We start from the raw sequence: 18,412 nt of genomic DNA, 5'->3' as shown, positions 1-18,412 counted from the left end.
TGAGGGCTATGTAGGCGGGGGCGCCGATCGCGCATTCCGCCTAGGGCGCCAGTTGCCGACAGCTCTCCTCCAGTCACTCCTGCTCTTGCTTACTTTGGTTCAAGCACCAGGCCCATGCATCAGACTCCTTCAATGCAGTGATAGTGGATCACAAATTGAATATGAGCCAGCAATATGATGCAGCCCTGAAAAAAGCTAGTATCATTCTGAAGTGTATTAGTAGGAGTGTCCTATGTAAGGGTGTGTCTAGACTACAGAGTTTTGTCGACAAAAGTGGACTTTTGTCGACAAAACTAAACCTGCATCTACACTACCGCTGAGTTCTGTCGACATAACGTCGACAGAACTCAGCAGTTTTGTCGACGCCGGTAAACCTCATTTTACGAGGCATAACGCCTTCTGTCGACAGAGTTCTGTCGACAGAAGGTGTTATTGTATGTAGGGTTGTGTCTAGACTACAGGGTTTTGTCGACAAAGCAGCTTGCTTTGTCGACAGAACTGAATGTAGTCTAGACGCTCTTTGTCGACAGAAGCTTTGTCGACAGTATCTGTCGACAAAACCCTGTAGTCTAGACGTACCCTAAGACACAGAAAACGATAGTCCTGCTCTGCTCAGTACTGCAAGAACTTTTCTGGAGTACTGTATCCAGTTTTGGGCACCACACTTCAAGAGGATGTAGATTAACAGGAGAGAGTCCAGAGGAAAGCTACAAAAATGATAGTTTTAGAAAACCTGACCTATGAGAAAAGTTTTCAAAACCTGGGCATGGATGGTCTTCAGAAAAAAAGACCAGTTAAGAATTTTGGATGGTAACTAATTGTTCTCCATGTTCACAGAAGATAGGAAAAGAGGGCTTAATTTGCATCAGGGGAGATGTAGGTTAGGTATTAGAAAAATCTTTTTAACTGTAAGGGTTGTTAAGCGCTGGAATTGAATTTGAAGGCAGGTTGTAGAACTGCTGCCATTAGAGATTTTTAAGAACAGGTTAAATAAACGCCTGTCAGGGATAGTCTAAATTAGTGGTTCTCAACCTATCTACCATTGTGGGCTGCATATGTAGTTCTCTTGTGTCTTATGTGGGCCCACATCCACACAATATATATATACTCCCTGTATGGCCCTGAGGATATCACATGGGCTGCAGCTATGTGCTGATTGGCCCGTGAGCTGAGAACCAGTGGTCTAGGTGTACTTGGTCCTACCTCATTGCAGAGAGATGGACTAGATTTCCTTCTAGCCCTACAATGCTATGATTTTTTTTTTTTAATTCTCTGGTATATTCTCCAAAGCTTGGTCTGGTTCTTACACTATATACTTGTCTAGCTAGGGATCTTGTCTTTGTGTGTTAATAAATCATGCAGTATAACAAGTCCTAATCCTGATAGGAACACTATCATATAAATATTAATTAATTAATTATACTAATCAGTGGCCCTGTTCAGAGTTAACAGATGTCAGTAGTAAGTAATGTGACACACAAACTTTCTGTAGTCTAATGCATTTCTCCAAGAAGCTTAAAAACAACATTTAATCCTTTCTTCGCTATTTGTCCTATTTGTCCACTTAGCTAATTTCTAACCCCATTACTGCGAGGGCTCAAATTAATATGATTTTTGTTTCTGTCATTGTTTGCACCTTGGTATCATTGATATATTACAGCAATTCTGGGAATAATATTCAATGGCTAAGCATTGCTGCAGTGCCAAGGGAAAGAAAACATTGTTTTTATGGGCTCTCCCCAGAAACTGAGGTGGCAGTGAATTGTTCACTGACTCATGAGCCTGGTAGATCCAGTTGTCTATCAGTCATGTGATATGTGTAATGTTATAATATGTACAAGATGCATATAACCTGGCTATTTAACCCTCTTCATATATTGGTATGACAAGGTGCACAGCTCTTCTTCCTGTGTTATCAGGGAAAAAGCTAAGTCCAAGGATGGCCACAGCAAAGGTGCACCAAGGTCAATAACACTAAGTGAGGAGGGCAGAGTCAGCTGAGTGGAAAGGGATGAGCCTTTCACTCTGTAGGAGGACAGCAAAGGTAAAGGCATGTGGTGGGAAGATCCCTGTTCTCTGAAACTCTCCATGGGATTTTAGGACCATGTTTGCCTGCAGAGGATTGGACGGATTATTGATGCCTGGAGAAGGACTTGCGCAGAGGTGACTGTTTTGCTAATAAACCAGACCCCAGAGGTAGAGGTCTGGTTTGAAACACCCTTTGCCCCATCTCTGCTGTGTAGAATTTTGATTGAAAGGAAAGAAACTGAGGCATGGTAGTCTGGGGAGAGAGCAATACCCTGTTTCCGTTACACTTAAACTTTTTGATAAGATTCCTTTAAGCATATTAATTCAATTATCTCCTGTAGTTTTAACACTAGTCTTTGGAGGATTGCGGGGGGAGGAGGAGAATACTATTAATTTTTTTCCCTAGATTTCCTCTGACTCGCGGGCTTAATTAAAGTGAAGAATCAAAATACTGTCTTTACAAAAACCTCACCCATATCTCTGTTAACAATGATTGATTCTGTTGTCTTTATCCTGCCACTATCTCCGTTGTGATTAGATGTCAAAAGTCAGGGTAGGCAGTGGGTGAATCTCCCCATTAATATTCTTGTGTGGTTGGATAGACAAAAGAGACCTGATTGAGCATATTATAGCAGCTTGGAACTTGGCAAGGACAGGAAGGAAAGGAAAAGTCATGCCTCTCCTGCTATAATTAGTTTTTGAAGCCGGGAAGGCTATTTGGCACTTGGCTGGGTATGAAATAAAATGCCCTTCTTTCTGTATAAAGGTTAGCATTCGGTTCATTACCGCATCAGGCATGTTAGAGAGAAAAACCCAAACTGTATTATTTCCAGGCTGAGCTTTGAGTGGCAAGACTAGAAAAGAACGTTAGATCTGACCACTGGCGAGTCGCAGCAAACCCCCCCGGTCTTTAGTCTTGCAGCTGCTCTGTAGCACAAGGGGTAGCAAGGGCACTACATTAAAGAGGCATCACGCATTAGTAGAGCTGTGGGAAAGAAAGCGGCACCCGTGTTGCTCGTCACGGCAGCCTGGGGGGGTCACAGGGTGAGAATTGTTGCTCTGCAGAGCTCACGCTGAGCTGTGTTTGAGGAACTCTCCAGGACGGAGAGAGGGAGAGAGCAGAATGTATTTGGCTGAGGATCTCGAGGACCCAGTCTGCTGGTGGAGTAAGAATAATTGGGTGCCTTGAACTCCTCTGGATATTGACTTGTTTTGGTTCTGCAAGGTGCCGGAATGTCTAACTTTGGAGCAGGTTCTCAGACTGAAGACAGAGGAGCTATGCCGATTTCCACCAGCTGAGAGTCTTAGCCCTTCTCATTGTGACAGATAATTGTATTTGGATCTGATTTATGCAGCCAGATTCTGCTACTCTTACTCTGGGCAAGTAGTGCCTTCCTGGCCAGGTAGCCCTTTTTGTTTGACTATGCAGGGAATAAGGTGCTGCTCAGTATGAGTACGGGGGCAGCTGGTCCCTTATGAGCCCATCTGATCGTTCTATGGATAGTTTCTGATTAAACTGCATTGTTACTTGGGGGAAATCTGTCCTGCAGTGCCCAAGTGTGCTACTCCCGATATCTGTAAGGGCAGAGTGCTGGTGTGTGTCACAGCTATGTGAGCATCGCTCAGAGAGAGTAAGGCCAATGATGTATTGCAGGGATGATGTGGACTTTTGACTGTATATTGTGGTTCCAGAAGCACAGAAACTACCTCCAACCTGTGTGACCAATGAATTTGGACATGCAGTGGCCTTGCTTACATTTTTCTCTGCCCCTACATGTACCACAGCCCAACTCTCCCTCTCCGCTACCTCTGGCTTCTTGGCAATGGTTATACAGCCCACAGAATGCTGTAGGCATATTGGTTGCTTCACCGCCCCTGTGTCATCTCCTCATCTCCAGTCTTTGGCTTTCTGCTTGTCCACCACAGCCCAATACTGCCTTCCACCTTTCTAGAGAGGTGGGTGTTTGCCTGGGATTGCAGGTTAAGGAGCAAGGAACAGATGCAGGAACAGTCTGGAGACTAGCATGGAGTAAGATGGGACATTTTTCAAAGGGGGAAGCAGACTTGGGGGAGATTTGGGGCACAGATCTGAAGCACCCTGACAACTCTCACTCTACATCTCTGACTCCTCATTGCACTGCCTGAACATCCCTCCTGCCCCACCAACACCCATTCTTCACTGTGCCAAGTATGGTTTTACTCCTCCCAGAAGTGTTGTACCGCACCCCTCTGACACTCCTCCATCCTGCCCAGGGTTGTTTTTTGCAGCTAGAGACTAACATGACTACCCTCTCTGAGGCGCGTCACCAGTGCTGAAGGTAGCCATCTTCAAATTGACTGATTTCTGAAGAGTTGTGGTGGAGGTAGATCTCCAAGGGTAGTGGCCATTGATATCTTGACCAGTGCAAACTGAGTTATTCAAGCCTCCTGCCAGCTAGTTGCCAGCAAGAGGTTGAGGAAGAAATCTCCCCGCCTCTCATCCACATACAACATGCACATGCAGTGATGTTTAGTTATTAATGTTTCCTTCTTCTGAAATATTAAGCCAGTGCTGTGGGAGGATGCCAGGCTTAGATGGACTAGTCCTGCCCTGGAATGTCAGAAATCAAGTGACTTTCTGACACGATCATCTGTTATGGGCCAGCAGGAGGCAGGATGGCAGACTCAACAGACCAATGACCATTCGCGTGTGCCTGAAGAGACAACTGTACTAAAATTGGCATTTTGGAGCCCTTTTGGTGGCCACCATCTTGCTGAAAAGTGGCCTTTGTGATGATGCAGTGTGGAATCAGGACAGATCTCAGAACTTGGTTTAGGGGTGTGTTAGAGTTCTTTGCTCACACCAGTTAGATTCATTGACGGATCCCAAACATGAAGAAGGTTGCCAGGTTAGTTCAAAGGCCTGTTTTTCTCACCAACAGATGTTGGTTAAATTCTATTTCGAGTCATGTCCCCGTGAGTGCTCCGCTCTGGGTGCTGGTGCGTCCTCGTGCTGGCGACCGGAGATTTTTAGAGCAGTGCCCTGCCATGCCGCTCATGCGCAGTAGCGTCTCCTCGTGCCGTTGGTGTCCTTAGGCGCACGTGCGGTACAGCTCCTCAGTTCCTTCTCTGCCGTCCTTGGCAGCAGACAGGGCTTCCCTTTACATGCCCTTTCTTCACCTGAAAGTACAAAAAAAATCATTAAATCCCTTCCGGTTTTTTCCCTTATCCAAGTTTTTGACTCTCATCATTCATGTGTGTCACTCCTCAGCAGGGAGACCTAGAAGTAAATGGGCACTGGAATACTGAATTCCTTCTTAACTTCAGGGGCCAGAATTTGAATCATGGGGCAGTGTGAGGAAAACTTGTTTATCTTGCAGTTGTTCTGTGATTTCAGAGAAGTGTCTTTTTCTTTCCTCTGTGTGTGGATTACAGAGACTTGTGATCCAGCCCTCGGAGAAATGGCTGTTGCATGAGGAAATTTAACACCCACTTTCAGTTTCATTACTCCTGCTAGGTGCATCCTCCATTGAAATTACCTGAGCAGCTGTTCTGGCTCTACTAAACCTCGTTAGTGTTACCCGGCGTTCTACAAGACATTTACAAGTAAGCGGTGGTTCATTAGGCCACATAATTCATAATTGAAACTGAACTAGGCTACTCCGGAAAATGAACAAAGGATATCACATGATGCATTATCCGCTTTGTTTTATTTTTTAAGAATAAATTAGTGATATTCGACTGTACCATAGTCCTGTGACCACGTGGATGGGGAGCTGTCCGGTGCTGAACTTGCTTTTCAATCTTGCAGTTCAGACTATTGTTACTGGGATCAATTGAGATATTTGTTTCAAATCTCAATCACCCTCCAAAGTAGGTCAGTGTTCGAATGAAATTCACAATCACAGAAAGCAGCATAGGGTTGTTTATTTTCCCCATGCCTGTATTACCATATAGAAGTTCAGAGAAATGTCCTCACATATTGAATCTTGACAACCACTTTGCAATGAGCAAGACTCGAAAAAGTTATTGGATTTGCTTTTATTGTTCTTGATACAGAGAAACGTGTTAGAATGATTCCTTTGGCAGAAAATATCCACCCTTGGTCTTTGTTTTGGTACTTGGACAAGATCTTTGTGCTTCTCAACAACTTTTAGAAAAGGGAAGGCAACTGAAGTGAAGCGGGGGTCATTTCCCCAAATTCTTTTTAATAAACAAGAACAAATGTTTAGCATTTTTTTGTTTCAATTTAAGTGAAAGAGGTCTTCCTTGGTAACTTTTGAATAAAGCTTTTAATTGTAATCACATGTAGAGCTAAACTAACATTAACTTTGTGGCTAAAGTATAGAGCTGTAAGTCAGGAAATCAAGGTTGTATTCTGCACTTCCTGTGTGATCTTAGGCAATTTCCTGTACAGCTGGCCAGCAAGGAGATCCTAGCCTTCTTTCTAACTAGCTTGCTGAGAAAATGATGGGGCATCTTTTTCAACACGCGCCAAGGAAATTCTTCTTTTTCACGGGTGTAGTGTATATACTCTGCAAGAATGGAGTAATATATGAGATGCTGGCAAAAACAGCAATTATATTTGCTCTGAGGCAGCACAATCTCATGGGTTTAATGTAGGGCTGAGGCCCAGAAACTCTTATGTTCTTTGATGTGTTCTGACACGTAAATGCTGTATGGCCTTGGGTGAGTCACTTAACTACTTTGTGCCTCAGTTTTTCTGTCTGTCAGATGAGGAAAATGCCTCCCTCACAGGGGTTGTGAAAAATAATTAGTGTTTAGAGGTACCACCTAAATAAGTAGCATGTTTGTACTATACTTCCTGCAGGGCACCGCACACACATTCAACACTTGTCTGGTCCCTGATATTCTAGACCCCTGGCTACAGACTCTGCATAGTGCTATTAAATGACATTTGAATTCACTGTGCTGTCTATCAGCAAAGAGCATCTGATTCTCACTGTGAAAAACCAGCCCTTCAAGAGCTGCTCCAAAGCACAATGTGGGAAATGACAAAAGGGACTTTGTCAGAATGGTAAATTTGCTCCTAGGGGAATTTCCGAAGAAGGATTTTTTTTTTCGTTCTCACTCTGTAATTTTTCCCTTGGGGGACTAAGAGAGGGGAAAGGGGAGGCTGACACTCAAATGGCCCCTCTTGTTTGCACAGCTCCCTAGACACATTCTTCCAGTGAACTGCTTCATATTCATCAATTGCTGAAGGAATAATTGAAGCTAATTTCTTGGCCATGAAAAAGGAGAGTCGCAGTAAGTGAATGTAAAGCTGTTGCCAAGGGCACCTCGGAGGCCTCAATCCATCGCTGTTTTGTATTGATGTGGACACTTGGCTGGTTTTCAGCCCTGCTCTGGCACGGCCAGAATGCCTTTATGTAGCAAAGGTGATCTTGATTTGTCGCGTCTGCCCTTCGTTGGCCCTAATCTCTTAGCACACGTGTTTTCCTTTCACTGTGTGCGTGCACGCATTGAGTAACAGAGAGAAGCCTCGTGTGTCACCATCAGTTCACGTATCTCCTGCGTACGTCAGCACGGGATTTAATTTTAGTAACACCACACCCCCTGAAAATATAGACCTTGTGGATATTCCTTTCAGGTGTGGAGCAATATCTTCCTCGGTGTGGCCCTCTGTGAGCAACGTTAAGAACGTGCTATGCATGCTACTGAGTATCCAATAAAATAGAACCGATCTAATGCTCAGATGATGCATGCAATTCTGGTATTAGAGAAACAATATTCTAGAAATGGAGACGAGAGAGCAGCGGGAACCGGAATGATACTTAGACAAGCGACGTTGTTAATCAGATGACTTAGACCAGACCAGACCTGCATTCATTGGCAGAAAAGAGATTAAGGGCAGACTCAATTGAACCCCACACAAATCCTTATGGGAAACAAAAAGATAAAAACACAGCGAGGCTATTGGAGCTAATGTCAAATACAAGAAGAACAGTTGGATACTGAAGAAATGCACTTGGGTTTTCTTTACCCATTGTGTGGCTGATCTGTAATAATTCTCTCTCTCTCTCTCTCATACACACCTCAGTACAGTGAAGAATTCACTGTTGTTAAAGTGCCACAAAACACTCTATTACAAACCTCCTGGTTTTCATATTTCTAGCTTTCTTAACCATTCATCTTTTGGAGCTGGAATTTTTCATGTTGAATATCTGCCATACATTGTGTTTTGTTGTTGAACAAAAACCGTTCCTTAAAAAACCCGAAACCTTAAATTCAAAACTTTCTGCTAATGAACATTCATGCTGCTGAGTTGGGCATTCAGGCTACTGGAGGTATCCCGAAATAGCTATTCTGCGTCTTTTGTGCATGCCCGTTATTTTGAAATATAACGGGCTCGCTGTTCTGACGTCCCTGTAAACCTCATTCCACAAGGAGCAAGGGACATTTCAGAATAGTGATTTATTTCAAAATAAGGGCTGTGTAGACAGCACCAAGTTTCAAAATAAGCGATTTCAAAATATCAAAATAAGATATGCAATTTGTGTAGCTCAACTTGTGTAGCTTATTTCGAGCAACGGGTGCAGTGTAGATGCACCCTCAGTAAAAGAAATTAAAGAGTTAAGGTGAAATGTGCTACCTTAATTCTGGCCTTTTGTAATGTATATGACAGAACAGTTCCCAAATTCATGCTCACCTGGTATCCCGGACACATGTTAATATTTAAACTTCAGAAGGATAAAGTATTGTTTAAAAAATAGTATGTACTCCAGTATCTGAAGATGTTGTCATAACACACACAGAGGATCAGAGTTAAAGTTGCATGGTCAGTCTTACCTTTAGTATTTTCTTACTTTTAAGTGCTTAGCTGGGCAAACATAATATTCCATTAATGCAAAGAGGGAGGAATTACAGGGGATTACATTTAATGCGGATAGTGAAACCTGCCATAAATAGTCATCCAAAAGGCTAGCAAAAGTAAGTTGCCTCATAGAGCAGGCATTAAATGAAAGTTTAAAAAAAAAAACACTCAACCAGCCAAATAGCCACATTGTTCAAGCCAACTAGCCACACTCAAACAACCAGATGTGGCTAGTGGCTAGCATAGTGGACACCCTGGCTTTAAGCTGATGTGATCTTTTAAGATAGAGATGTTTGTTGGAGGTTATCTTCATTGCAGATTTCAGTTGAATTGTGAACTTTGATTTCTGCTGCCAAATAGGTATGTTTGAGGAACAAGCAAACTGTATTTTTTAGATAAACTACCATTCTCTTAGAATGAATTACTGTTTCTCACACATGCCAATAGTAATCGAGCAACAGCATCTCATTGATAGGGATTCATTTGTTCTCACTCCATGTTGAAAATCGTAAATATGCAATAGTGTGGGGTGTCGATTTTATTGACATGAGTTTGGACGGGTTGTATTATTCAAGCAGTAGTTAGGCAGGTCATCCCCAAACCAAGTGCCAGTGAATCTTTGTTCTTTGATTTGTGTTTTGTTGAAACTGTTTTGGCATCCTTGGGGTACAAATGCTATTGGTATCATTGTTCTGGGGAATGGCAGGCTATTGTTTCATAATGCAACATTTCTCAAGCTGTGGTCTGTGAAGAACTTTACAGTGATAATTGTACTAATTCTGCTCCTTTTTTCCAATTGCTCAACCAGGTTCAAAGAAGCTACAAATACATTAAGTCTTTCTTCATATTACTTTGCCACCGGAATGTTATTCGATTCAGAGGTTCTAAGGCCTTAAGGGACCACTGTAATCAACTTGTCTGACCTCCTGCCCAGCACGGGCTATAGAGCTCCCCCAAAACGATTCCCAGAACAGAGCTTTTAGAAAAACATCCCATCTTGATTTAAAAATGGGCAGTGATGACGAATCCACCCTGAGCCTTGGTAAATTGTTGGTTCATCTCTCTCGCCATTAAATATGTGTCTAATTTCAACTTCCTGCCATTACAGCAAATTATACTCCATGGAGGAGTGGAGGGGTATCCACAAGTCATAACCCTTGTTAAGATGTGGTAGACTCCAGAAGACGTTGTAAGAACATCTGTCCCAGTGATCAAGGCAGAGCTGGAATGAAATAGTCTCTTGCTGTTTGAGAATTTAAGTGCAGGAGCATACACTAGAGAATAAAGTTGGGGCACTAGTCTGGGACTCAGGAGACACGAGTTCAGCTCCTGGCTGTGCCTCAGACACCCTGTGTGACTTGATGCAAATCAGTCTTTCTCTGCCTTGTTCCTCAGCCTGTGAAGTAGCTGTTCTCAGCTTCACGGGGAGGTTGTGAGGATCAACATATTAATGACTGGAAGGTGCTCAGATGCTGGGTTTACAGGGGGCATAGAAGAAGTAAAGATGGAGACAATAATACCCTTATTAATAAAACCCTTATGACCAGTCTTGTTGATGTTCTCTCGCTGTCAGCCATGAATGTGTGTTGTGTGGGAAGTACAGCTGATATGGTAAATGTAAGTACCATTACAATAACTTCCAGGACTCTATTAGCGATGCCCAGCCTTTCATGAGGAAGAGCCTGGAGGGATTTAGTCAGTTCCAAACAGCCACAAGACGGATTAAAATCAGTCACATGCTGTAGAGAAAAAAACGAGCCAAATTCAACCCTGTTGTATTTCCACTGGAATCAAAGGTGTCCTTACCTCCCAATCCTCAGCATTAACCAACAGATGCTACTTCCTTGCAGGCCATACGATCAGAGATAACAGCTCTATAGCACCACCTTAAGGGATAAAGCACATATTTCTTCACATTCTCAAGCAAAATCCCTGCAAATAAAGGGTTTTCCCAAAAAACATTTTAATTAAATGTTTAAAATTGTAAATTCTTTTGCATGATGTTTTAAAAAAAATGCAGGGAAGCTATTGAAACAAATCTAGTCTGAGGTATTAGCAGTGTGTCTGTTTGCATGGTTTAAAAGGCTACTGATTAGAATTATTTCCCCTCGCTATTTACATATTATTCTCGATGGCCTGAGTTCTCATTGTAAAATTTAGTGGCTGAAAGTGGAAGTCAGCAAAGTTCAAACCGGGTATAAGATTACATTTTTAATAGTGCAGATAACTAAAGATTGGAACAACTTATAAAGGGATTCAGAGGAGTAGCCAAGTTAGTCTGTACAGGATAAACTTAAAAAACAACAGATAGTCTGGTAGCACTTTAAAGACGAACAAAACATGTAGATGGTATCATGAGCTTTCATGGGCCCATGAAAGCTCATGATACCTTCTGCATGTTTTGTTTGTCTTTAAAGTGCTACCAGACTATTTGTTGTTTTTTAAGTTTATAAAGATCTGTATATCATAAGATCACCATCACCTGGAGTCTCAAGATTGGATGTCTCAATACGATACGCTCTCGTTCATCCATGAGTTACTGAGTTTAGAGGTAGGAAATAGTGGTTGAAAATCGCTGGTTTGTATTACCCACGAGGTCAGACTTGATGGTCTTAATGGTCCCTTCTGGCCTGCATGTCTCAACCCGTGTGAGTGCTTTAGCGATGGCTGTATGTTCTGGAAAATGTGGGAAGATACTTTTGGAATCTAGTGTTTGAAACTTGCCAGGCTAGTTCTTTCAACTCTTGTGGAGGGGAGCATGGCAGAGGGCTAAAATGGAGTGCAGGTGATTGTGACACAAACCCAAAGACAACGAAACCTGAAGAAAAAGGAAAGTAATAGGTAGCAGGTTTAAAACAAACACAAGGAAGTGCTTCTATGCACAACGCACAGTCAGACTGTGGAGTTCATTGACAGGCTACAACCTGTGGATATCAAAGTCCAAAAGCGTAACTGGATTCAGAAAAGAATTAGCTAAGTTTATGAAGAATAGTAGAGCCATTGATGGTAATTAGACAACACGGTCCGGGATCCAACCCTGTAGTCTGGGTGTCCCTAAAGCTCCGACTGCCAAAAGCTGGGGCTGGCCGACAGGGGATGGATTACTCAGTAATTGGCCAGTGGTGTGCATTCCCTCTGAAGCATGCTGTTGGCAGACTAGATACTGAGCTAGAAGGACCATTGGTCTGACCAAGTATGGCTATTCCTATGCTCACATCATCCATGTTCTCATGACCCTTGGAAGACGTTCTCTGAAGCTTTTATACAAACCAGTATGCTGTGTAAACGTATTTCTCTTGATTGTCCCTTTTCACCAAATACTAAATCTGAGTTAGTACAATAATGCAGAGTCTAATTTTCAAAGCTTTGCCTCTTCTTGGTCTTTTGAGCCATCGAGCTCCGTGGTACATTTCATTTGATGTTTGTATGTATGCAAAAATGATTCAGAAGCTGAAGGGACTGACTTTATAAGGGAAGATGAAATGAGCTAAAGAGGTGTAACTTGTTTAAATACTAACAGCAGGGAGACACGGAAAGCAATGTACATGTATCTGAAGGGTGGGACAGGAGTAGTTTAGGTGGATGCTGGGGAACTAACACTGAGTAATGGGATGACATTGAGAGAATGTAAATCAGGAAGAATATCAAAGGAAACTATGAGAATGGAAGTGTTCCTCCCAGATTGGTTAGTATACACAAAGCTGTTAGGAGCTCCTTCACGTGGGGCATTTAAAACGAGGGATGTTAAATTGCGGTTAATTGACTAGTCGAGTAGCGGATGGAGCTAGTCAATAGGCACTTCCGCATTCCTCCTTTGAAATGTACAAGAGCCCCTCAGAGGAGGAATGCGGAACTCTGTGTGCAGCCCGGGGCCAGCGGAAAGTCCTGCTGACTCTGTGCTGCACACGGGTGCCAGCTTTGAAATGTACAAGAGTCCCCAGTGGGGGCCGTTATGCATTTTAAAGCCTCAGCACAGCATGGAGCCTGGGGTCAGCAGGGGACTCTGAGCTCCATGCGGTGCTGCTGATTTGCAATGCCGTGCGGAGCCGGGGTCAGCTGCGGAATCCCCAGCTGACCCCGGGCTCCACAGCACCACTTTGAAACGCCACCTCGGTGTTTCAAAGGGGCAGCGCCACACAGCTGAGCCACCGGGGATCAGCTATGCAGTGCTGCCCTTTGAACACCGCCTCGGTGTTTCAAAGGGGCAGCCCTGCATAGCCCTGGCTCAGCTGTGTGGGGCTGCCCCTTTGAAGTACCCCCGTTTCCCTCCTCCTTTGCTTCCTCTATCTGACAGAGGCAAAAAGGGGCAGGAAGCGACTAGTCGACTAGTCCTTAAGATCCTTATTTAAAACTTGAGTGGACGCAGCTCTCAAAAATAGACTTGAAGGAGCAAATCAGTGGTTCTCAATCTTTTTGAGTTCACAATCCATTTGTAAATGTTTATGACCTGTCACAACCCAGTAAATAGTCTGGAAGTGGAGCCCTGTGGTGGTTTTGGCTGGGTCCTGCTCCCTGGGAAATTGTTTGGGTGCTGCCTGGCACTCACCCCACAGTGGCATGGGCTGCGGGGCAGCTAGATTTGGCGCTCTACCCCAGATGTTGTAACCTCTGGGATTGCAGTACTGCTCAGGTTTGGTCCCACCACCCTGACTGATCCATATTTGTATGAGTGGAGTTGTGACCTGGCTCCAATTTAATCTACCCGGACTCCCGTCGTCGTGATAGCTGGGCCAATCCTGAGAGCTAAGGAGCTGCCGCAGGAACCTTTGAACCATTCGGGTGACTTGGTTTTGGGTCCTGAGATGCAGGTTCTAGAGACCCTGAGACCCATGTTCTAGATGACCCTTCTCCACACTGGTTGACACTGTGCTGTATTAACATGCCTGGTTCGTGTTTGCATTTCAGGGCTGCCTTCGGCAAAGAGTCAGAAGTTCTCATTGGGAACCTGGGAGATAAACTAATCCCGCAGCAGGAGATCCTACGTGATGTCAGTGACCTGAAGGCCTTGGCCAACATGCATGAAAGCCTGGAATGGTTAGCTGGTCGCACAAAGGCAGCCTTCTCCAACCTTCCCACAGCCCAGAGTGAGTAGCTGGCACGGGGCTTTTGACAGTATGGAAACGTTGGTCTTTGGTGATAAAACCTGCCAATAACTGGGTCATGGAACTGTAGAGGAAAACCTCTTAGAGGCTGTGACGAAGCAGGGATCATATTCGCTGTGTTTGTTTTATGTTGCATGTGATTTCGGCTGTCCGAGAGAGAGAGAGTGTGAGTGTGTGTGTGTGTGTGTGTGTGTGTGTGTGTGTGTGTGTGTTTTTCCCTGGGCACTGCACCAAAAGCAAGACGGATGGGAATTTTGCCTCCCTACACATACGCAAGGCCTGATCCTTTCTGTGACCTGAGCGGGATGGGTGGGGAGGAGTGTTACCAGGTGACACTTTTTAGCTCAAGAAGCTCAACAAAAGCTAGCGGTGGGGCTGGCTGGGGGAGCAGATGGGCTGCTGGATGTGTGGGTAAGTCTCACTGGCTTGGGGTGCAAGGATGGGGCCAGGGCCCTTAGCTCTGGGCCCTTTCTCTCTCCTGGGTGGATTGCACTGGGTTTCAGTGCCGACAGGTCTATTCTACCTTGTATCCCTGTCAACTAATCAACCTTCTGTTCTACCTGCTGGTTGCGAGTCACATCTGACCACAGATGGGAGTGTAGAGCCCGTTGACTCCCCACACCTCGGTGATGTAGGCTAGATCCAAGGGATTTTAAAATACACATTCAGACTTAGGCTCTGCTGGGTTACAGCTCACACAGACCTAGGCTGGAGCAGCCCAGCAGCACAGGGCATGTGGAGATGCATCTTCTGTGGTGGAACTGGGAAGGCAATTGTCTTAAGCAGGCACAATTCCTCTGATGGCTCAAGGAGACGCACAAGGCAAAGATGCTCCACTCTCCGACACAGCGTTTCCCTGTGCAGGGTGCCAGCTCTGCTCGCTTTTGTGGGAGCAAGCCGACAAGCCCGCACTGCACAATCGCGGGGCACCAGCACCGGCGTGCGCATGAGCGATGCGCAGAACCAACAGGTGAAGATGGCCTCTTGCACCCATCCTTCTCTTGTGCATGCACACAGGGCCGGGCACAATCCTATTCCCCAAGTTTTAAACCATGCCACCTAATGAGTTACCTAGGTTCAGACGCTTCAGGGGGTAGCCGAGTTAGTCTGTACAGGATAAACTTAAAAAACAACAAATGGTCTGGTAGCACTTTATAGACCAGGGGTGGCCTATACAGATGAAGAGCCAAAATAGTTGTGGATACAACACAAAGAGCTAAGGGAAAAAAGTTGTTGAAAGGGGGGAAAAAAACCCACCCCCAGCTGCCGTTTGTTTGAGGGGGGGAAAAAGCCCTGGATGCCACGTTTGGTCGAGGGGGAAAAAAAAAAGAAGAAAAGGGCCTGGCCACAGCCCTTTTAAGAACAGAGCAGGCATTGCCCTTTTAAGGGCGCCATTTTGAAGTCTGCACTGGCATCTCATGCAGACAGAAACACATTGCCCCTTTCAGAGTCCTGATGTGCCCTTTTCAGAGGGGAGCTGCACTTCTTTCTTGGAAGAGCTGTGGTTCGCCCACCCCTGTTATAGCCTAACAAAACATGTAGATGGTATCGTGAGCTTTCGTGGGCACAGCCCACTTCTTGAGATGTCTTTGACTGGTTCACATGTCAGGCAATTGGGACGCTTTTTAGTTTTAAATAAAAGAAGGCGTAGCTAGGGGATTCGATACATTAGAACAATTTCATGTGGCTCCAATAGAGAAGTAGGGCAACTTACTTATTTTCTCAAAGATGCATGACATGCAATAGCCTAGGAAGAGAATTCTGTCCATTCACTTTCCCAGATGCCTTCATTACCTCTTATTTCTTCTGGGTATTCCAAGGAAAGCCGCTCAAACCATTTCAACTTTCCCAGCTTACAGTACAGGAGGCAGGGAAATTGTTCTGTATTGAGCTGAGGCTGAAAAACCTGCTTAGGAAGAAAAATGATTGAGAGATACTCTGTTAACGAGAGACATCTGGTTTATATATTGAAAAGGCTTATTGCTGTGGCATTGTTACGCTGGCAGATGATAAATCTACTGCACTGGAGGTGACTCCACTCACACTGAGCTGCATTGTGGTCCAGTGGATAGAGTGGGGGGGACTGGGAATCAAGAGACCTAGCTTCTATATCCAGCAGCCTAACCTCGGGCAGATCATTCTACTTGCCTGCATCTCCGTTCTCTGGCGATAGCGATAGTTCCGCCATCTGTGAAGTACTTGGAGATCTATAAATGAAGAATGCCAGGAAAATGATCATTGTTGCTCTTATTAGTATTATTATTGTTATTGTTATTGGCCGCAGCAATTATGCAGCAGACGTAGAAATTGATCTCCGCAACGGCTTCCTCCTTTCTGAATGAATGAATCACCTATCCTAAAAATACAGTCGCTCTGTAAGAAATGCTCTAGGAATAATGCTCCCTTTGCAACTCAATCCTATTTCTGTTGTTTGTACATCGCTGAGTGGCCTGACATGATGGATGCTGACAGATCTGTGTCTGTAATGTTCACCATTATGCAGAGGATGACATCTTTGACCTAATAGCGTCCCCTATGCCATTTCATTGTTGCAATGACATGCTGTGCACGGTACATCTCAGGATGATTATTATACTTTGGGAAGTTGAAAGTCATTGAGTTACCAGCCTTGTGGTACAACACTCTCCCAAACACACTATGATTGCCTAGAAAAACACTGACTCGTGGCTTTTCTTGTGGCCATGTCTCCACTTGCGGAAAGATCGACACTCTGGCAATTGATTTTCAGGCATGCCCTTTAGCAGGACTGGCAAAGACCCGCTAAATCAAACCCCAAGGGTGCCCCCATCAGCGCCGGTACTCCTCACTGTTGCGAGGAGTAAGGGAAATTGATGGGAAAGTTCCTCACATTGACTCCCACTGCGAAGACAGTGCCAAAGCTCGGCTTAAGGTACGTCAACTCGAGCTACAATTTTTATGTAGCTGGAATAGCGTATCATAAGCCATCCTTCCCCCGTAGTTAGGGCCTGGCCTTATATGACTGAAAGACATTCAGCACATCAGCAAAGTTAATTGGCTCCCTTTCTAACAATCTCATTTAAACAAGCCTTTGAATAGCAGAAAGACTTAATAGTACCAGCTCTTTTTACTGATAGAAATGTAGCCGTGTTAGTCTGGGGTAGCTGAAGCAAAATGCAGGACAATGTAGCACTTTAAAGACTAACAAGATGGTTTATTAGATGATGAGCTTTCGTGGGTTGTGACTATTTTCTTCCACTATTTGATCTGAGGAAGTGGGTCTGGCCCACGAAAGCTCATCATCTAATAAACCAGCCTGTTAGTCTTTAAAGTGCTACATTGTCCTTCATTTTGCTTCAGCTCTTTTTACTGTGATTGCTTATGGAAGGAAGGTTTATTTCTTAATAAATAACACTATAATGAATTTGCTAGGGTGTATATCTTCCAGTATTAAAACTGCTCCCGTGTGTGTCATAGAACCTATTATGCTAATGACGGTTCTCCTTTAACTCAAATAGCAAGAGTATAGATTCTTGTGGAGCGGGAGGGTAGGAATTCCATCCTTCCTTTTGCAGAGTCATGGTAAATGGCTGTAGAGTGCTCACAGTGAAAGCTACAAAGTGACAACTTATTTGTCACCGTGCTTTGCATTTATTTAGCTCCTTCTCCTGTTAAGATCCTGACGTGCTTCACAATCATTATGCATCAGTGTGACGTAGTGGGGGTACCTGGCTGGTTTCTATGCTGCTGGCTCTGGGGTAACCCCCACTGGCTGCCGTGGGTACCACGACCCAGCAAAACAGGATGAGTCACTATGCAAATGAGTATGGCCAGACACCCCCCATGGAGAGGAACAAAGGAAGGTGGAATGCTGCCCTGGCTGGGGGGCAGGGCTGGAAGAGGGTTAGTGAGTTGCTGGCTGGAAGCATGGAGGAGACAGCCTAGGGAAAGGGACTGGAGTTTAGGGGCCCAGTATCCCCCATCTCAAGGGGGCCTGAGGCATCCTAGCCCAGCTCTGTGACCAGATTACATCTGTGCTGTGCTGTATCCTGGAGAGGCAATAAACTTCCTCTATTACACCGGCTGCTGCAGTCTGTTTGTGCCATTTCGGGATGCAGGAGACGGGGGAACCCCATCGCGCTGTCACAGTCAGCACCCTTGCACAGAAGGCAAGGGCAGTATTAAGTGCAGCTGCCTCTAGTGTGGAGTGAAGCAGCTGTTTAACTATAATGCCACACCACAGGTGGAATGACAGGAGGAGTGCTGACCAGCCCCCGGTGACTAAGGGGTTAAACACAGGTAGCTAGCAAAAGTGTCGACCAGGGGGCCGAACAACCAATTGAGATAGAGTGTTGAAATTTGAATTAGATATAGGTTCACTGCCTGCTTTCTTTGTGTGGGAGAGAGAGACCGGGAGTTGAGACACACAGAATAATTTAAACCCAGGCAGAACTACCATGCCTCCAAGGAATTCAGAGCATGGGAGTGG

General features: G+C 44.7%; 1 protein-coding gene across 1 annotated transcript in view; it reads left to right on the top strand.

Annotated features, from left to right (window-relative positions):
- EXOC4 (exocyst complex component 4) overlaps window positions 1–18,412 on the top strand; it is a 637,711-nt gene that overhangs the window by 524,924 nt on the left and 94,375 nt on the right. Inside the window, exon 14 of the mRNA XM_075925646.2 lies at window positions 13,748–13,926. Coding sequence (XP_075781761.2) covers window positions 13,748–13,926 — 179 coding nt within the window. The remainder of the gene's footprint in view (window positions 1–13,747; window positions 13,927–18,412) is intronic.

This window comes from Pelodiscus sinensis, chromosome 1, assembly GCF_052426305.1.
Source record: "Pelodiscus sinensis isolate ZL-2025 chromosome 1, ASM5242630v1, whole genome shotgun sequence".
Lineage (NCBI taxonomy): Eukaryota > Metazoa > Chordata > Testudines > Trionychidae > Pelodiscus > Pelodiscus sinensis.
Note: the sequence above shows the minus strand (reverse complement) of the source record. Positions and strands in the feature narration are given on the sequence as shown.